Below are 22,300 nucleotides of genomic sequence, written 5' to 3' on the forward strand. Positions count from 1 at the left end.
CTTGGTAAATTGAAAGGATTTATCACAGTGATGTTTTAAGATTTATTTCTCCATAAGCTTGAAAGCATCTACTATCCAGTCAATCTTTTTTAAAGTTCATTTTTAAAGCAACAGCTGGTCGTCTTGCGAAAACATAACATCTGTCAACTCAACTTCAGAAACAAAAATAAAATCTACATCACACTAAGATGATAACTTTACTTTTGCTTTGGGTTTGATCAATGGAGTGGTTGGCTTCATTTTGTTAACATTTGAGTGAGCAAAATGTGTTTAACCTCTAATTAGAGTTTCATGGAAACTGACCTGTTATTCATTCTAACTCTGTATAAGTTATCAGTCTGGGAGTTACATTTGGTCTATTGCCATCTTAGATCCTTTACTATATTTTATACATCCCATATAAAATCATACTTCTTCTCTTTAAAAAGAATCAGTGCATTTAGGAACACAAGCATCTAGTGTGCCTCATGACAACAATTGACCAGAGCTAAATAGAGACTGTCATTTAAAAAAAAAAATTGGGGGGTAAGTTTTACTGACATAATTAACAGAGCATGAAATTCAGTCACTTAAAGTATACAACTCAGTGGTTTTTAGCATATTTATATAGTTATTCATTGTCACCACAGTATTAGAACTTTGTTATCACTCTAAAAAGAAAACCCATTCTCACTGCCATCAATCATTGCCTTCCCTGCCCATCTCTAGGAAACCACCAATCTACATATTTTTCTATAGATTTCCCTATTCTAGACATTTCATATCAATAGGTAGTCTGGCTTTTCTGTAATTGTTTTCTTTTACTCAGCATAACATTTTCAAGGTTGATCCATGTCATAGCAGGTATCAGAGCTTAATTTTTTCTTATTGTTGAATAATATCCTATTGTATAGATAAACCATACATTTTATTTATCCATTTATCAGTTGGTGGACTTTTAAGTTGTTCATTTTTCTAACAATGCTGAGGTGAACATGCTGCTATGAAACTTTTATGCTTGCATATGTTCTCATTTCTATAGGTTGTAGGTTCATGAGTGGAATTGCTGGGTCATATGATAACTTAGTGTTTAAATTTTGGATGAGCTGCTCATGTCAATCTATTTTCCAAAGTGACTGCAACATCTTATATTCCACCAGCATTGTATGAGGCTTATAATTTCTCCACATCAGTGCCAAAACTTGTTTTACAAGGCTGTCAATTTTATGAAGGGTATCTTCTCAAGTGGTCTATGTCCCCAGCCCTCCTATCTTTACACCAGACTTTCTTTACTTGTTTTTAGCACTTGCCCACGCATTTGAACTGGCAAGACTGATTCACTCATCCATCCTTCCATGAACAAGACGTTTTTAGATAGTATATATGGCACGCTGTTCCACAACTAACAAGCATAGTACTAAACCCTGGTCCCTGCCCTCAAATACCCAAAAGCCCCATAGAGCAGACATGAATCACTACACTACAGTGTGGTAAACATTACGAGGTAGATCTGCCCCACACATTATGAGAAGTGGGAGGAGAAATAACCCAGAGGGCAGAAGAAAGTTCAAGGAAGGATTCCCTAAAGGAATAACCTGATAAAAAACAAGTCAAGGGTAATCTAGGAAGAGGAATAGTGGACAAAAGTCAAAGCAGTCAGAAGAACTGACCATTTATTGGCAGAGCACAAATATCAGAAAGAAGGTGAGGACAGTGATATTGGAGAAGGAAAGCAGAAGTCAGATTTTAAAAGCCAGTACACTGAGCTATCCCACAGCAGGGATCAGATTATATTTTGTTGTTGCCAGTAAGTTAATATACAGAAAGGAACATTCTAGTTTAGTATCATGTTTTTAGTATGAACATTTTTATTAGCTGTACTGGATAGAAAATCCTTCTAAATGAATTACACACATCTCTCCTGTCTTAAATTATTTTTGCAATGTCAAATTTTCTTTTCATGACTCAAGGGTACTGTTATAATTAACAAAATACCATGCTGCCAATAAAATAGCAATGCTATAAGTGTGTTTAAGTGTCATGGGATTTTTCCATCTAAACTAATTTCCTATTTGACTAATCATCTTTTTTACACAAAGTTAATAGATAAATTGACAGCAACAAAAATTAAGTCTTAAGTATTGATCTCTCTTCTCATTTTTTTTCTGATATACTACAGGCTAAAAGTAAAATATAAAGTTCATAAGAAATAAATAGTATTTTATTTAGGTTGGGATCAGCACTTATTTTGCATACATGAGCTCCATATCAAATCTTTTTTATTTAAAAATTTTATGCAGACTCTTGAATGCATTTGAGAGCAGTATTCATGTGTTTTTTGTTTGTTTGTTTGTTTGTTTAATCCTCCTACTCTGCATGTGATCTGGCAGATATCTAAAGGGAAAGCATCTCCCTTCGCATGAATATAGATGGTATCAGTTGGGTTATAAACAAGTCCCACTCTTCTTTCTTCTACTATGGAAACATATGAGAAGTCATGTCAATATCAGAGGTTTTATAGTTCGGATCTGAAATGTATCCCAAAGTCTTATGTGTTGGAGACTTGGGTCCCTAGCTGGTGGCACTATGGGAAGTGGTGGAAACTAGATGATGTGGGACCCAGTTGGAGGAAATAGGTCAGTGGAGGCTGCTCCAGGAGAGGGGGATCTCTTGTCCCCAGTCTTCCTCTCTTTTCCTCTGCTTCCTGGTGACCATGAGGTGAGCAGCTTTGTTCCACAATGTGCTCCCTGAGTTGATGCTTTGCCCATAATCTATGGAACTGAGTAATCATGCCTGAAACCTGAGGCAAAATAAATCTTTCCTCCTCTAAGTTGATTTTTTCAGGTATTTTGTCACAGAGACAGAAAGATGACTAACTCAAGAGGGTTCTAAGGACAAACATAAATTCCCTAAACTTTATAATGTTAAATAAGAAAGAAAAACAATCGCAACATGAGTAGGCACTATATGCTCCCATTTTAAAACACACGTATGTATATATGATGTATTAATAGAAATATATGAAAGGGTATACAGAAAATATATACACATTACTTATACATGTATTTATATAAACATATTAATTCATATTTGTGTATAAATATAGAAATATTAAAGAATATACATAAAATGTTTTTTAAAAGTAAATTTTAAACAGTTTGGATCTTTAATTCCTATCAATTGTCTGGGGCACACCTCACAAACGCCTATTACAAAAAGATGGGGTCAGCAGCCTGGATGAATGAAGAACCTTTGGTAAATAATATCCTAAGATTCTAAAATTTCAGACCTGCTTTGATTTATGGTTGTTCTTAATTCTGACTTCTCTTTTTCCTTTAATCTTCCTTAAAATAGATAAGACAGGTTATAGAAGGAAAGAGAAAGAGATGTAAGGATTCAGGCATGGGGACACACATTTATAATTCCAGCTACTCAGGAGGTTGAGGCTGGAAAATCACTAGTTTGAGGCCAGCCTGGACAATTTAGCAAGACACTGTCTCAAAAATAAGATGGAGAGCACTAGGAATGTAGCTTGGTAGCAGAGTGTTTATCTAGCTGGATTCAAATTCCAGCATTGAAATTTTTTTAAAAAGACATAAAGGATTTAAAATAAAGATTACAACTGAGGAAAGAAAAAATACAAAAAGGATGATAAGGGAAATCACTCAATTTCAAGAAGTCTTGCAAGAATTTGAATGAGTAGTTATTTATTTAGTACATGAATTTGGGGCAGTCCCTAATTTCAAAAAGCATATGACTTCATCCTTCATCCCAGAATATTTCCAGGGTAAATCCCTTTGCAAATCACATGTTTTAAAATCCTTCCTCTGTTCTCGTTTTTACTTATTACATTATATGAAAATACCTATTTCTGTGCAACCCAAATTTTAGAACCCATGACATAAATTTTGCCCCATAAATCTTCATACCAAAAATCGTACTTTGATCCAGGTAGCTACTTCTGTTGTGAGTTGAAGCCTAAAAGACCAAAGACCTTTGTTCTTGTTTCTGACCTTTGAAAAATGATATTGGAAGTATTAAAATGACCTAATAAAGTAGGGAATTTTAATGACCTAAGAAAATACAAAGTTACTATTACAAATTTGGTCTTGAATTTGGTTTAGAATCTCAGCTCTGCCAATTAACTGTGTGACTTTGAAAAAGTTACTAGATAAATCTGAGCTTTCAGTATCTAATCTGTAAAATGTAGATAATACTAGACCTATCTCATAGGGTTTCCATGAAGTATAAATGCATCTCATGTGTGTAAAATGCTTAGGATAGTACCTGGTACCTAATATGTCCTTTTAGTGTTTTCTCTGCCAGAGATCTGAAAAACTCATCTATGTAAAGGGGTTAGAACTGTGCAGTTCCATTTGATAACCTCTAACCACACATAAGAACTTTAATTTAAAAAATTAAATAACACTGTGGCTTCAGTTTCTATGTTGCACTAGGCACATTTTAAGGGCTCCACACCAAATATGGCCGTCACATTGGCCCAAGGAGGTAGAGAATTCTTCCGCCATTTCAGCAATAAGAACAAACAACAAAGACCTGAGGAATGGAATCCTTGAGTCAGGCAACTATTAAAGTACTGAGTAAGGGTTTACTCTGAACCATATGCTACACAAACTCCTTAGAGTTTCTGATTCAGTAGATCTGGGGTAGGACTCAATAATTTGAATTTCTAACGAATTCCCAGGTGATACTGGATCACAGACTTTGAGAAACCCTGGTCTAGCTTGACAGTCCTTAATCTAGAGTACCCATACCTGTAGGGTATACAAAGTCTTTGCAAGAGATACAAGAACAGCAGGAAAGAAGTACAGAACCTCGAAGGTCAAGAACAATCATCAAAACAGTCAAATACTGACTCCAAAAATTTGAGAGCCATGAATTCTTGGGCAAGTTAAATTACCTTTCTGAATTTCTGTTTCCACATTTACAAGCAGAAGCAACATACCTACCACTCAGGTTTCCTGTAAGAATCAAACAAGTTGGTACTGGGGTTGCAGTTCAGTGGTATAGCGCTTGCTTACTCCATGTGAGGTACTGGGATTTATCCTCAGTACCACATAAATAAGTAATATAAAGGTATTTTGTCCATCTACAACTAAAAATATTTTTTAAAAAATCAAACAAACTAGAGTAAATAAAGCTAAGGACTGACATGGCGTTATCTATGCTTTCATGTCAGCTAGAGAATAAAGCCCAAGTCTCTTAAATTCTGGATAGACCATAAAGGATGGTGTTTGCCTTACCATCTTTCATGTCTCCTCTTCTCTGTCACTTATCCTAGCTCTAGCACACTGATCATCATATTTCATTGATTCTAAGCCACATATTTTTCTATCTTAACTTCTTTAGAAGAGAACATGTTTTATCATCTAAGCCTTCATGCAATCATTGTTAGTCAGCTGTCAATCACTACCATAATGTAGTTTTTATCATAGGTGCATATACAAAGATTAAAGGCAATGGCATGCAACGTTTCAGAATAGATGACAGTGACTTGAAAATAAAAACTGGACACAGTAGTGAAGCATTCCTTTCAAGCATAAGAAACAAGTACGTGTATGAAGGTGTATGTGTGTATTGGGGACTGCAGGGAGTACATAAGAAACAGTGGGGAATTGGATTTGTTTAGCAGCATTCTGGAACTGTTAGTCAGAATAGCCTAGCTCCATATACTTGTAAAGTCAGTTTAATTGCCTAGCACCAAAAAAAAATTTTTGGTCTATTATGGGTTCTTTGAATTCTTTAAAGAAATAACATCATCCCAGCTGGGTGTGGTGGTGCACATCAGTAATCCCAGCAACTCAGGAGGCTGAGGCAGGAGGATCTAAAGTTCAAAGCCAACCTCAGCAACTTAGTGAGTCCCTAAGCAACTCAGTGAGACCCTGTCTCTAAATAAATACAAAAAGGGCTGGGAATCGGCTCAATGGTTAAATGCTCTGCGTTCAATCCCTGGTACAAAAAAAAAAAAAAAAAAAAAAAAGAAAAGAAAAGAAAAAAAAGAAATACATCACCAATGTTTTGTTTGCCACAGAGAAAAATGGTGTGTGGGAAAATATAGGCAGTGAAGATTTCAAGATGAAAAATGACTCAAGAGAGCACATCTCTGAATGTGGAGGAGTTGAGTAATACTGTAACAAATTTATTTTGTTTATATTTTCTTTTTATATGCTCATGAATGTTGTATGTATGTATATATGTGTATATACACATATATAACCCCAATCTATATCTAATTTAGTATAAAAAGCCATTTCAGTAGGCAGAAAACAATAACTTTAAATATAGTTTAATGGATAATAACCCCCGACATTTTCCATTTTCTCTGTGTGTGTGTGTGTGTGTGTGTGTGTGTGTGTGTGTGCTTGTTTCTTGAAGGTCAGTAAAATATCATGGCTGGTTACAATTTATCGAAGCTTAGAATTAATGAAATAAGGTGCTCATTGTTTTCAAACATAATGCTTAGTACTTTAAAGGAAACTAAGCAAATGTTTGTTGAAATAAATTAATGACTCCTTCAGGATGGAATAGTGAAATAGTGTCTGGCCCTGAATGCCTCTCCAAGGAAAGGGATACTACACAAATCATTCCCCCAGGTAAATGTGGGAATTGTCACACTACCCAGGTATCAGCTTTTCTTAAGCAATCCCTGCTACCCTTCAATTTACTCAGTGCAAAATTCTGCTCCAAGAAGGTTAACATAGTAATAACAAAAATGAGTTTTATCAATAAGTTCAACTCCCTAAAAGAATTTTTAAACCTCCTTTAGAAATCATGCCATTTTCAATTTTTATTATAATTCTCTCAAGATAATTTTGTTAGCTATTCCCATGAAGAAGATGATCCTTGGTTTTGTGTGAGGGATTTGAGCTGACCCACATGTCTGGAAAACTCTCCCTGTACTGCAAACCAGAGCTGCTACACTGGAACATGAAGCCTGCCATGAACAGGCATCAATCACAACAAGGCTATTCATGCTATAGTTGATGTCTAGCAATATACACCTCCAGATAAATACCATAGTTCTTTTTAAAACTATTCAAATACCAGTTTCTCTAATACAACCTGCATTATAGCATAGAAGCAATTTCATCCATCCACATGACAGAAAGGAAGGGTAAAAGAAAGCTTTGACTTTGATAATTTTAAAGAATCATGATCAGTTTGTGGATCTTTGGCAAAAATTTTTAGGATACTCATTATTGTTTTTTGGTAACAAAACCTGGCAATTTTTTAAAATCTTGTTTCACTGTTTATTGAGATAAATGATGAAACAGAATTTTTTGTTCCTTTCTATTCTTACCAACCACTAGTTGTGTAACATTGAGGAGATAACTTACCCTCCTTTTTCTGTAGCTATTTTGTTTCTTGTCAGTAAAATTAGGGTATAAAAGTACATATCTCATAGGTTTTTGTAATGATTAAATGAATTAATACCTATAAAGCACTTAGAGAAGGCCTACCACATAGACCCCCAAGAAATCTATTTTTATTATTACTGGACATAATTATATTAGGCCAACAGAGATATATGAATAAATAGATTAGTGAACTAATGAAAGAAGTAGAATGACCTTCAAAGATATTTAGGTTTTCTATAAAAGACAAAATGAGGGTTAGACATTCTCAGTACCTTTTCTTTCTGTCTTCTCCCCTCACCCAGATTATTATGCAGACATAATGAGCATAGCACAGGGACCTCAGAACAGTATATCAGAGTCAACTGATGGCTCCCCAAATATCTGTGGGAAGAGAGAGGAGGAAGGAATAATAGTGCACTTTCCAAGAGCACAACCCACCTGTATCTAGCAGTGCCTGGTAAAAGCATGATTACATGGGATGCTGAGAGGGCAGGGGACCCTGTGCAAACTTCCAGCCCTTCTGTGTATGCCTTCCTGTCTGCATTGAGATATATTAGGTTTTTCTAATTTGACAATGTGCCAGCTATGTAACCTCATATTGCCTAACATCTGTAAATTTTAACACTGTTATTTATAAAGTGGACATTAAAAAATGAAAAGTGGTTGTTCTCAAGAGCAAATTATGTTTGTATGACAACTAGAAAAAGACCTGCTACAGAGTAGATATTCAAAAAATGTTAGTTGCTCCAAATATATGTAAATATTTTAGACTAGTTATCTGCAGAAACAGCAACTTCCATTGAACTGTATACAATTCTAGCTAACATTATTTCTCTGCCTTGTTGGAGCTGAGTTAGCTGAATTGGTACAGAACAGTGATGCTATAACCATGAAAGTTGTTTGGGTATCTGTAACACTGGTTTTGATATGCTGCTCCACAGGGCATTCTTTAAGAACTGTGATTCAGTCAATCCCAGTGGTTTAAAGAATCTTAAGCAGCATACCAAATTTTAGATACCAAAGTTTAATTGAAATTTGGCATATAGATGAGCACTTCTTCATATATTGAAAGCTAGCAGAAGATTCTAAAACAAAGAGCAATCAGAAGTGGTAATTTTACCAACTGGATCCAATTACATTAACATTTTTTATGAAAGGGAGGAAAAAAAGAATGGACTCAAGAAAATGTTTTCTTTTTATGATTTTTGCTCTCTAAAAGATGAATTGCCTTATGAAGCTACTTCTTATAACTCAAGGAACATAGCTGTCTAAAGAAAAAAAATATGTGATGTCTCTTAGAGGTAAACAAACATTCTACTACAGAATAAATGCGATCATTTAAGCACATCTGGTAATCACTCAACAACCTACAATGATGGCACCCTAAAAATATGTGTCATGAAATAATTTGTTCCCAGGGGGCACAATTGCTTTAAGTCAGGGGAGTTTTAGAAACAAAATGGGTGGTTTTCTAACACGTAGAACATGGACCTCCAAAATAGTCAATTGTAAGAGACTCATCATTAATCCAAGTGGTTGGGGGAGATGTTGATTCCTAAATGAAGAATGGAAATCAGAGCCAAAGGCAATTTTTACATTTCTTTTTCTCCTGGGAAGAAGCTCTCAAAATACAAATCTTTAACCCTTAAAAAATGTTTTTATTTTCAAATTTTAAGTCTCTTAATTTTAGGTATTATCAGTTTTTCTATATGTAATCTGAATTTTAATTCTTCCATTGAGTTTTTGTTTAATTTTAAGAATTGTATTTTTTCATTGATATGCTACATTTATCTGCTTTAACCAAAGTCTAGGTCCTGCCTCTAGGGTTATATATATATTATTTCAAAGGACATAATAAATATTGAGACATTCACTGAATTCTAAACAACTACATATGTATTAAAAATCATGGCATCATGATTTTGATTGATTTCATTTATCATTTGATGACTATGTCTTGTAAGAAAATGAGCACTTTGCTTTTACTTGGAAATCCTCTATACTGTTGCTGGGCTGTCATTGCTCTGATGTAACTGCACCTGCAGGGTCAGTGAACAAAGTCACACCTCTGCCATTAAGTGAGGTCTTTGCTTCAATTAATGAACACACAGAAAATAAGGAGACCCTAAAGAAATAAATAGATTTTGAAAGACAGATCTTACATTTAGACAAAATGGGAAAAGGTACTTCTCTCTGCACTAGTGCTATTAAGGAACAAATTCACTGAGGATGGTCTGAGGAGGTGAGGCAAGAACACTCACTGTCAGTTAAAAGAAGCTTGGGAATAGGCCAGGATTATTTCTTAAGAGGCTCCAAGACTCCAGAATGAGCTAGAAGAGCAGATATAGTCAGCCATGAGTTTTCCCCATTTGCTCCTTTTGGGTATCCCTGAGCATGTAGCAGATCCTGGTGAAGATACAGGTTTGCCTCAGGAGTGAGTGTATGGGAGGCTTCAAGGGGTGGGCCCAGGACTACAGAGCTAAAAGGTGGCATGTTGGTGGCAGTGGTAAGCAGTGAAAGATTCCCCAGAAGTGAATTGTAGTGACCGGCAGCTGGAATATAAGATAAGAGTACATCTTTCTGTGTACACAACATCTCTTTTACCTAAGAGGAACCAAGTGTTTCTTTTTTAAAGGAGCTAGCACCACTTTATTCCTTATTAGAATAAATACTGAGAAGGAGTAGCATGTCTTTGCTGAGGAATAAATCAATTGAAACCTTCTCATTACTATGTTTGGTAAGTATAGGGGATGAAGGACTCCTCCATCTCTGAAGGCTTACAGTCTAAGGGAATCGGGGAGAGATATGCAAAAAACCAAATGTGAAAAATGTGAAACAGATGTCTAAAAAATCATAAGTACCAAAAATAAGGGAGAGAAAACAAGTATAAAATAATTTAATAGGTCTGAGGCCATACTCAAACTTCAATCTTAAACTTTCTTAAGAAAGCAGTGTACTCTATCAGCAATTAAAGTCAGAAAAAATTTTCTAGTCTACAGTTTGAATTTTTCATTCCCTTATTTAATACATAAATGTATTCAAAACTGTGTTTATTTTGCCTGGAAAAAAGAAGGCTATCTTTTGTGAATTTTATTTATTGGTGGTCTCTGATATTAGTTTACTGTATCTCTCTTAAATCAGAACTTTGAAATCTGGGTCCAAAGGTTCATAAATGGGTTTCATCTTATCCAAAAGCCCCCTGAAGTCAAAAAAAAGTTTAAAAGATCTATGACACATTTTCTTAAAAAACATTCTTTGTTTTCATCAAGTGAAATAGGGGATGAAATTAACACTGTGTCTGGGTTTCTCCTAAAATTGTGATTCAGTGATATGACCCTGTAAAAGTTGTTTGTCCATATCCACGTTTAAAGCAACCCTATCAGCCTGGAACACTGATTCCGCATAAAACTCTACATTAATAAACAATGCCTTCTATGTAAAAGAAAACCCATAGTTCTTAAAATCTATGCATGATATAACCTATGTATCAAAATACATTGTGAGTGCATTTCCATTTTAAATATTTTAAATTTTAAAACTCACTCCTCCAAGTCCTTGTATTTTGGTTAATTTTTAATATCTCCTTTCATCTTTGTTGGATGTTCTGAAATTTAAATGATATGTTTAAATGGTTTCTTTTTTGTATCACACTAATATTACTGTATTTCACAAACAGGAGAATTTATCATTTCTAGAAAATCACTCATTATCTATTCAAATGATGCCTTTCCCCCATTCTTTTATTTTCTTCTTTTGGGACCCTTATCTTATAGTTTCATGACTCTTAATAATATTTATATCTTCCATGTCTTTATGTCTTTGCATTTTGGATATTATCATCAGTTATGCTAGGTCTAATCTGTATTTTAATCCTTCCTTTGAGTTTTTTTTCTACTTTAAGAATTATATTTTTTCATTTATAAATGTCTGTTATCTATTTTTTAAGACAAGTCTTGTTCTTGTCTTAGGGTTTTATATTTTTTATATTGTCAACATTTTTATACATATTTATTTTATATTTCCTTTCATGTTGTTACGTCATCTCAAGTCTCTATGGATCCAACTGTGATGTTATGCCTTACGTCGACACACATATGATTGTATTGTCCACTGACTATCTGTTATTTCCTTGTGTTTTGTCATTGATTACAGTGAGTATATCTTTAGCAGGACTTGTTTTGTTCATTAAAACTCTAAGCAGTCTACATGGTTGGGGCTATTCTTTCATCATGCTTTTGTGTTTTACTCTTTAGGAGTCCCAAGGGTAGTTTTTAGTTTGAGGTTTTCTAGGTCTTGTTAGATTAATTAATTAATAAAACAGAAACTCACATGGCATGTAAGCCCTAAAATGAAATTCTCGGGGGAGATTTCTTTTCTTCTTACTAGTAGTTTCTTGATCTCACTTTGTGCTGGTGGGCAAAGTTTTCTAGTCTAACCCTTCAGTAAAATAAGGTCCTAATTTTATGCAAGCAATGTCTTAGTTCCAGCTCTCTGCTCCATTTGAAAACAAGGCCTTACCTTCTTTCTGTCTCATATAGACATAAGACTCCAAGTGCCTTGGTCACTGAGACCTATTACTTCCCAGAGTGGTCACAGAATCACTTCACAATCTACACCATGGATAGTAACTGTTTTGTTCCTGCAATTGGTACTCCCTTTTAATTTCTGAAAATTAAGCAAAGTTTTTAAATCATTTAAAATATTTTATCCAGTATTTCTTTGTGTTTATAACCATAATTTTTAAAATATTATCTTTGTCTACTGTATTGCCAGAGCTTTAATTTACTGGTTAGTTTTTCATAATTAATCAATTAGCTCTTCCCAAGCAAAAGTTCAGTCAGACTGTTTCATTTCTTCAGACTTTAGAAGTCCTTAGTATATATTTCTGATATTCTTCATTATGTTCAAAAGTAATAGTCTAGAGATATAATTTTTTAATTTTAAATAAAGGAACTTTGATATACTTCCTGGGACTTCAGCAGGACTTGGACCTTTCCTGCTAATCATTATTTAAAAATTGATTAGAGTACATTCCAACTGAAAGGTGGAATAAAAAAACATTAGAAATTTTTCTTCTAAGCACCATTTCAAAGTTAGTTTATCCTATTCAGGCCTGAGAATATGTAATTGCTTCAAACAAGAAAATTTACTACCATTTTCAATAGAAAAACTCCAAAAATATGTTAAAATCTTCCTACCGAAGTGAACTGTGAAACAATATTTTACCAAGAGTCATAGTATTTATACCACAGAAATAGCAATTACAAAGATTTGTCTTATAAGAGACAAATGTCTCAATGATTTAGGAAAATGGTCATACTGTGTCTAAAGTACACTAGTGATTGCCACTATTACAAATAATATGCAAAATTGCTTAGATCAGGAGCTAAAAACATACAGGAGTGTTTATTTGTACTTTTTACCAGAGGGAAGTAATTTTCTCTAACTTTTTCTCATACATCATAGATGTTGAAGTAGTTTATTGGTTAAAATTTTCAATTACTTGATTTTTCACCTGAAAAAATAAAATAAACTACTGGTCAAAGAAAATAGTTGGTGAAAGGTATCTATAGAACCGTTGGGCAATAATAGATTCAGATAACACCAAGTTCTAATTCTGGAATATGGATCACACTTAAATGCATTATAGTATGTTCAACACAACACAGAGAATGCATATTATGAGTTGAAGCACTTTAAAATATTGCTGTTCATCCCTCTATCAGTTCTATACCTTTAAGGATAGTCCGGGATTCCTGAACCAAAAGAGAGAAATAGTAGATAATGTAAAAATATATACATATAAATCAGTTAAACAGTAAGCCACATTTGAAGAAAACTGAGGAAAGTTTTCAGGACAACTTGGAATTATTACTTTATTTAGTCTCACCACTGACCTATAACCACAGGTTTTTAAAACCAAATAATTTTCTCCACAGACACAGAAACAAGTGACTATAGAGATTATGAAAGAAAAAAGAAAAGATTCTGTTTATAGGATAACCTACTTTTTTCTGAAAGAAAGAGAGAGAGAGAATGAGAGAGAAAGAAAGAGAGAAAGAGAAAGAAAGAAAGAAAGAAAGAAAGAAAGAAAGAAAGAAAGAAAGAAAGAAAGAAAGAAAAGCATTAAGTCTCTGACTTAACCCAGTAAGTAATTTTACCAAACATACAACACTCAGGCTTAGTAGAACTCAATTTAATCCCCATTTTAAAAGTCCAACTGTTTTAGATATATGTATTTTAAGGCAAATTTGAAAACAGTTGCATTCCTAATATACAAGTTTTATTTGTTTTTCTTTCTATTATTATTTTTTCTTGGCATATATCTTCTTGACTGACATTCAGAATGTAGTCCATGGACTATCAGCCTGATATCACCTGAGCAATTGTTAGAAAGGCACAATCTCTGATGCAGAGATTCAGAATTTGCATTTAAACAAACTCTCCAGGTACTTAATATGTCCATTAAGGTTCAAGAAGTCTGTACTACGAGATATAGAAATATTTTATAATTTAACACTTAATTTTCTTTTGGGGGTGATGAAAATGTCTTGGAATTAGATATTGGTGATGGTTCCCAAACTTAATGGGATGAATTAAACAAAACTGCACTGTACAATTTAAAATGGGTGCATTTTTCACTGTGTTAATTATGTCAACTTTTTATAAAGGAAAAAAAAGGATAAATGTAGAAAACGCTTATAACTGTATACAGCACATAGATGAATGGAACCAGTTTCAACTATTTTCTTTCATCTTGGAGAAAAAAAATAGAGGCTCCGTTTCCTCGGGTTCAGTACTTACTGCACAAGAAAACCAAAACTGGCTTTGACTCTGGGCAGCACTGACCAGAGTTCACCCACCGCGAGGATCTGCCAGAAGACCATCAGACTGAAAGGTCCCTCCAACCTAGACCTGTTTACAGAACTGAGAACCACTTTTCTCGGGAAACAGCGTGCGGATGGATGTGACAGATCAGAGGCAAAGAGGCAGAAATACTATGTCTGCCAGCTGCACGTGTTGTCGCACAGCCTGTGGGAACGTGGGGACTTTTCTTGTCCTGGATTCCACCCTCTGCCCGCCCACAAACCCTCCCCCTCGACAATCTAGATACTTAAAGGCTTGTAGTTACTCAGAGGCCACTATAAACGACCCCGAATGTCCTCACACCTACAGTTCTTGAGTCTCCGGGTCCGCACTCTGAACAGGCTCATCTCCGACGTCCTCTGTAAAAGCTTGGCGCAGCCAGTGCAGAAGCTAAAAGGCAGAGGGCTACAAGGCAGGTCTATCCCTTTACACTCACACCTCCGAACTTTCTGCCTGATTGGCTGCCCCAAAGATCTGTGTGCACCTCCAGAAGGGCTGAGAGGCAGAACTTGGAGAGTACCCGCGCTGGGGTTCTGGAGTTTCTCTGCACGCACCAAGGCAGCTCCAAGGACCCCTATAGTCTAGTCATTTCTCCCACATAGACTGTCACCGGGGACCCCAGCATCGCTGAATCAATCCCCTGTTCAATCATGCCTGTTGCGCAGTGATACTGAGTCTGTGGGGGGCACAGAGTTACCCACGATGAAGAAACTGATCAGCTGTCTGATCACCCGTAATGAGGATGATACTCTGCTGTTTCACTCTTCTGGGCAAAGATACCCTCTGCGTGCTCACCAAGACCAAACCCAGAACCGCCTTTTCCCCTCCGCTTCTGAGGTCCCAGTAGTGGCTCGCACGGAGTTACCGTCACCAAACCTTAGAGGCACACACGCGAGTTCAAATGCGCGCGCGGACCTTGCTCTTACACCCTTGAGAGCTTACAGTCTCCGGCGGTGCACCCCGCGCCCGCCCAGCCTGGCTACCCGCACTTACAAGCCGGGGTAGTAGCCGTAGGGAGGCAGCGGGAGCTGCGGGCAGTCATCGTCTCCCAGTTCCGAGTCCATGAGCAGATAGTCCTGGCTTTCGTTGCGCCGCGCGCCGGCTCCGGCAGCCGCCGAAGGAGAGCCGCCCCGCCGGGGCACGAACGCAGGGTTCTGGTTCATGGCAAGAATGCTCGACTGGCCTGGGCCCTGTTCCTGGGGGAGGGGTCGACAGTTCCAACAGGAACCTGGTGCCTAGAGGCCCCGTTACCTGTCGAACTGGTCCGGGGCAAAGCGATGCCCAGGGGACAAGGATGAGGCAAACGCCTAGCAGTCTGGGCTCTGCGAGTGGCTTCCCCTGTGGAGAAGTCACTGTTGAGGGGGGCGCAAAGGGGACCTTGAACTGAGCGCGTCTGGCCAAGCGGACCTCACTGGGAGGTGGCCAGGGCTCCGGGACAGAGTGCACAGGAGGGGCTGAGGGTGGCAGCGGAGCCTGAGAACCCAGAGCACGAGAGACCAGGCTGAAGTTACTATGTCAACCGAGAGTCTCCAGCCCTCAGCTCCCGCCTTCTTCCCCCGCATCCTCCGTCATGATCCCCACCTTTAAAGGGATCGGAAGGACGTTCTAGAAAGCAGTCAAAGCCGGTCGTGCAACCACAACTTCCAGGGTCTGAATAAACCTAAACTAGGCGGAGCCATACACGCACTTTGGGGGAGGGGGCCCTGCTGCCAGAGTCTGCTTATTTAGTAACAACACCAACTGAGGACTTTCTAGGAAGCTTCCCTTAAGTAATACTCGATTTAGACACAAGGACAGTTTTACAAAAATGGCATGAAGTCTCCTCCTTCCTCCAGACTGCCTTAATTTTCTTAGGGCATTTTTGCTCCTACTTCCGACCCCCGAAGTTATTAAGACTCTACTTTAAAATGAACAATGCTCTATATTCCCAATACCAGATATTCCCAGTTCCTGAGCAAACCAACAGAAATAGGCAAAGTATTTTTCAATGATACCCATAAAGAGACCAGCAACCTGTGTCCTTAGGAGAAAAATCCTTCTATCGCTGTGAATGACAGAATTATTTCTCGGACAGCTGTTTCTCACGTTTCAGAAACATTTTTAAGCCATCATTTAAAATTCCCATAATCTGCGTATATGTGAGAAGGTCTCAATAAGAATGAATTAGTGTCTGTAGTAATGCAAACAGGGCCAGTCAATTAGGAATCCATTAATTTATTCACCCATATTTAATGAAAGCCAACTGTGTGCCCAGCACTGTTCTAGGATTCAGAAGCAAAGAAGGTACCTGTCTATGCTCATAAGAGATTTCATGGGAGAGAGACACAGACAGCAGTATTAAACAATCACATAAGAAAGTATCAGAAACAAAGTCTACAATGAAAATAAGACAGGTTGATGTGTTGTTAATTGGTGGCTTACTACTTCAAATTATGTGGTTGTAAAAGGCCTCCCCAAGAAGGTGCTACTTGAGACACACATGTGGCCAGCCAGGAAAAGGTCAGAAACACATTATAACTGGACTGAAGAAAGTGAGTGTCTGAAAACCTATGGTACCTTTGCTTCCAGTGAACAGGTGCACAATGAAATGGATGTAAGTGTGAGCAAAGGTGGGGGGGCATAAATTTAGAAAGTTTTACACCAAGAACCAAAGCTCAGAGAGGAAAAACCTGAGGACCTAGCTCTGTAATTGACACAGGTATGTGGAATGGGTGGCTGGATGGACAGAGGGATGAAGTATAAAAAAGAAAAAGAAAACATTCTTGGCCACTGAAAAGACATTTTCCCTGAAAAACTAACCTGGATCTTTCTGAAGTTGTTCATTCTTGATTTAAGAACTTTCTCTTTTGATCTCGCAACATGTGGAGCCATGATTTAAAAGTATTCTATTTCGTGATACTTTACCCAGCAATAAAATACTCCACTTGAAATTTGTTTGTTTATGGAAACTTATCTGTAAGTGCTCAACAGCTCTGAGGTTTGAATGAATTGGTTAATGAATGCTTCATTTAAATAGTGCCAAGGTAATCTGAGATTAGGAAACAATTTAGTAGGGAATGTAACATTCAAATATTTTCTACTTGGCTCAAATTCTGTAAGTTAAAGCAAAGTTAGAAAACATGTATGGTGTTAGTTAAGTGTTAGTCTTTAAAAAAATGAGGCAATTTATTTTGTTGTTATAGTTGGTTGAGCTGTTTGTGCTTTTTCTCATAACACTGTTTTTCATTTACACATAACAACCTTCACGCTGAAAAAATTATTACAGTAAACTTATAATGTGACATCAATTTATTATTTGGCAAAATAAGACATCCTTTTTGCTGTTATTTGAAGTACAGTGGGTTCTAGAACAATAAAACCAGGGCATCTATGGAGCTGCCCCGAGGGGGATGGTGGTATACAAAGAATTAGAGGATTCTGAGAGAATTATGATCTGATGAAGTGGAAAGACCAGATTACTGAAATTCTGGAAGCCTATGTTTTCATTCCAACCTTTCCCCACCAAAGCTGTGTGATTTCAGAGAGGACATTTAATGTCTCGCTGCCTCAGTTGATTCATTTGTAAACAGATCTATAATTACTGAAGACACCTCACTCTAACTTTGCACATTCTGTAGTCATCTATGTAATTTTAACTCTAATTACATTAAAAACAGAGTAAAACCAGTAAAAAAAAATGACTTTATATATTTCTAAATCAAGTGCAAACGTGTTGAGTAGATCTAGAATCATGAAAGTTGGGAGAAAGAAAGAACAATAGATCTCAAGGTTAAATATTGTTAGATGAGTGAACAACTTTTAGTTTTCACAAAGTTGGATGCTTGATACAATTGTGGGTTATGTATGCTTATATAATATGTTTATAGGTTTGGAATAAAAAGAACAGTTGAGTTGTTAGCTGAAACTTGAGGATAATGTGGGCTACATGTCTCTGTGGGTGGATAGAGGGATATCCTTTTTTAATGATTTTATTATTATATTATTACATTTTTTATACATGCATGGAACATAATTTGCTCCACTCAGTCCCCAGTACTTCCTCTTTCCCTCCCCATTTCCCCTCCTTTTTATTCCTCTACTATTTTGTCTTCCTTCTATTTGTTTATTGTTTTTTAATTGATGCTTTATAGATACACATAAAGGTGTAATTCACTGTGGCTATGGCTATTCATGTATGTACAAAGCATAATTTGCTTAAGTTCATTCTGCAGTTTCTTCCTTTTCCTGAGGAGGGATGTCTTTGAGAAGAACATTTACCTCATTGTACATATCTGTGCTGTTTAATTGATAGATTAATTTTTTAAAACTTGATATTACTATTTTTTATTTTTTTTAATTGTAAGCAAACGGAGTACATCTTGTTTCTCTGTACTTAAAGTAGAGGCGTACCATTTGTGTAATCATACATTTACATAGGGTAATGGTGTTTGATTCATTCTGTTATTTTTTCCTTCCCCCCACCCCTCTTTTCCCTCTATGCAGTCCCTCCTTCCTCCATTCTTGCCTCCCTCCCACCCCTTGATATTACTATTATAGCACAGTATTTCAAAAAGTCAATAGGGACAAAAATAAAAAGGCATGGTTCCCCGAAAAGCAGGCTAGGAGCTCAAGGGAAAAGAAAAAAAAATTGCCACTAGGGGCAAGAAGTTGAGAAAATGTTATCAGATGTTTAATGACTCAAGAAACTGAGTTGCAGTTACACAGAGGACTCAGAGCAGCTACAGTTTGTGAAATGCTGTTGACTGAAGAGAAACCAAGGCACAGGAGACTTTCTGGGAATTGAAGCTTGGGGTTAGTTGACCAGAGCTACAGATAAAATTTAGTTGTAAATGTACCTGGATATTTTAAAGCAAGAGAACCTCAAGCCCTGGCTCCTAATGCATATAGAATTCACAGGGGGGAAAAAATGAAAGTATCCTAAATGTTTCCTTTATGAATGAAAGTCCTGTGTAAGTTCTGGTCAGTGAAATGGAAGTGGGTGAATCTTTGAACCTCAATTTCTTAATTTCCATAGTAAAGTGATTATAATATTACATTTGGAACCTCTCTTGAAATTCAATTCAATTCAATCCCCAGGACACCCCACCAAATAAATATAAATAAATAAATAGAATGAATTGAGCTACTTCGTTAGGTTCTTTATCTGGACACATTAAATGCAGCCTGGGCCTCTAAAACAATTAATATATCTGTCACAAATTAAATAAACGCTAAGATCCTTAAGAAAAGTCTAAAATTTAGAAATTAATCACCATCTCCAAAGATCCAGGAGCATAGTTGATAATATTCAATATCTATTTATGATTATTTTTAAATAATAGAAAACTAATAATAAATTATAAGCATAAGACTAACTTTAGATGAAACTAATATGGAGAAATACCAAATATTTTCCATTAATGTAAGAAATAAGAGAAATATGTTACTATAGTTACTATTAGTCATTATCTAAAAAGTTCTACAAGAAAAGAAAACATGATAAATTAAATGAAAAAAAATTCAGATGAGAATATGAGTTTATTTGCTTATAGGTTATATAATTTTCTATTTTAAAAATGCAAGATTTAGGGCTGGGGTTGTGACTCAGTGGTAGAGCCCTTGCCTAGCACTTGTGAGACATTGGGGTAAATCTTTGACAACACATAAAAAGTAAGTAAATAAATAGAAAAAGGTATTGTGTCTATTTACAACTAAAAACATTTTTTAAATGCAAAATTTATTACTGAAATGTATTAGGATTGAAAAGGGAGAAGTGTGCTTAGTACAATATTGAATAATATTAAAAGAAAATTTTGAAAATGTAATTTACCATGACTAGCTATATTTAATCAAACTATATCAAAAGCTATACAATATAAAATACATAAAAATAAATGTAATGAAGAATTGTAAGACAATATAAAGAAAATTATAAAACTTCACTAAGATCTAATTGGAAAATGAATCAAAGACTTCAAATTATATAATATAATTTACTGGTAACTCTATTATACTTGCATTACATTTATAAATAACTTTGGATAGAATATAATATTTTTAATATTGTCTTCCCATCTAAGGTCAGTTTTTGTCTACTATTTACTTTTTCACATTTCTAAAATTAAATTTGTCAAAATCAAGAAAAATCCACAAAAGGGAAGCAATGAAAGAAACTTGACCTATAAAATAATTTAGTAAATCAAATAATTTAGTAAAACCACTGAATAAAATAAATTTATACTCAACACACAGAAGTATTAATAGAATATAATAGAATGTAGTCTTTAAAAACTCAAGATACAAATATTTTTTATTTGGTATGATAAAGAATACACATTAATTAAAAGGAGAAAAATAAGGAATATTAAATGAATTCATTGGATGTTTCTAGCTCATATCTTTGTCACAAGTGGAATGCATTAAGAAGTTAAATGTAATTAAAGAAAAAAATTTTTAATAGTAGAGTAAAATACAAGTAGACTTTAATATATATGTTATATATTAAATTATATATATAAATCAATCTAAGATCAAAATCAAATCAGATTCATTTATGATCACAATGGCATGAAACTAAAAATATATAACAGAAAGAAACTTGAGAAATTTACAAATGTATGAAAATTAAGCAACATTATTCCTGAATAACCTATGAATCAAGAAGAAATCAAAGGAAAATAAAAAATACCTTGAGGAAAATGAAATGGAAATATAACATACTGCAACTTATTGGATGCAGCAAAAGCAGAGGTAAGAGAGAAGATTTTAGCAATAAACACATTAAAAGAGAAGAAAAGTATCAAAACAAAACAACCTAATGCTAAACCTTAGGGGCTAGAAAAAGAACAAAATTGCTTGTGAGAGAATGTAGACCAATGATGCTACTATTAAAGTAGCTGCAGAAAGTGGCCTTGACACATTAGAGGCCAGAAAAAACTTCAGAAACAATTTTTAAAATGCAGAGATGCAAGATAACTTGAAGAGGCATTTTCAGTGAAGAAAAGCTTTCATTTTCATGAGGAAATGAAGCACTTGACGCCAAGGACATTAATAGAGGACTCAAAAGATTGCCTATGTGTATGTGAAATCAGAAAAAAAAAGAATGAGATTCCTTCCTGTGACTTTCAATAAAGTATGCAGACTGTCTAGTAAAAAAGAAATAGAAAAACTATGCTCAAAATTACAGAAAGAAGGAAATAATGAAGATCAGAGAAAATACTAAATTAAGTAGAGACTAGAAAAGACAATAGAAAATTCAACAGAAATATGAGTTCTCATTTTTAAAAAGATAAATAAAATTGAAAAATCTTAGCTAGACTGAGAAAAACTAAAAGAATACTTAAATAAAAGCAGAAATGAAAGAAGAGATATTACAACTGAAATAACAGAAATATGAAAGATCAGGGCTGGGGATATAGCTCAGTTGCCTCGCAAGCATGAGGCCCTGGGTTCAATCCCCGGTACCACAAAAAAAAAAAAAAAAAAAAAATTAGATAATACAGAAGAAATGGATAAATTTCCTGTGAAGACTGAATTAGGAAAAGATAGAAAATCTGAATAGATCAAGAATGAATAAGGAGACTGAATCAGTAACAAAAACATCCCATAAAGTTCAGAACCAGATGGTTTGGTGAATTCTACTGAACTTTTAAAGAAGAGCTAGGGGTGTAACTAATGGTAGAGCATTGCCTAGCATGATTAAATTCCAGGACACACAAAGAAAGAGAAGGAGGAGACGAGGAGGAGGAATAAGAATGAATACCAATCCTTGTCACTCTTTCAAAGACTCAAAGAGAAAAAAATACTTCGAAACTCATTTGACAAAGCTATAATTATCCTGATAACCAAATCCAGATAAGAACACTATAAGAAAAGAAATTTTCAGGCCAATATCTTTGATAACCACAGATGCAATGATCCTCAAGAAAATGCTGGCAAACCAAGCTGCACATTAAAAGATCACTCCCCATAATCAAGTGAAATTTAGCTCTGGGATGCAAAGATTAATCAACATACACTATATTAACAGAATGAAGGACAAAGTCCATATGATCACTTCAATGGATGTAAAAAAAAAAAACATTTGACAAAATTCA

General features: G+C 35.4%; 1 protein-coding gene across 4 annotated transcripts in view; it reads right to left on the reverse strand.

Moving 5' to 3' along the window:
* The window catches only part of Trpc6 (transient receptor potential cation channel subfamily C member 6), a 139,470-nt gene extending 123,670 nt beyond the window's left edge, over positions 1–15,800 (reverse strand). For 3 of the 4 annotated variants that reach the window (XM_047517226.1, XM_047517225.1, XM_047517224.1), the window contains exon 1: positions 15,219–15,798. In XM_047517226.1, the coding sequence (XP_047373182.1) occupies positions 15,219–15,388 (170 nt within the window). In that variant the 5' untranslated portion in view covers positions 15,389–15,798. Of the gene's footprint in view, positions 1–15,218 lie in introns of all 4 variants that reach the window. The other variant, XM_047517227.1, reaches the window with a different exon arrangement.
* Between the last annotated feature and the right edge of the window lie 6,500 nt (positions 15,801–22,300).

The sequence above is a fragment of the Sciurus carolinensis genome, chromosome 11 (assembly GCF_902686445.1).
Source record: "Sciurus carolinensis chromosome 11, mSciCar1.2, whole genome shotgun sequence".
Classification (NCBI taxonomy): Eukaryota; Metazoa; Chordata; class Mammalia; order Rodentia; family Sciuridae; genus Sciurus; species Sciurus carolinensis.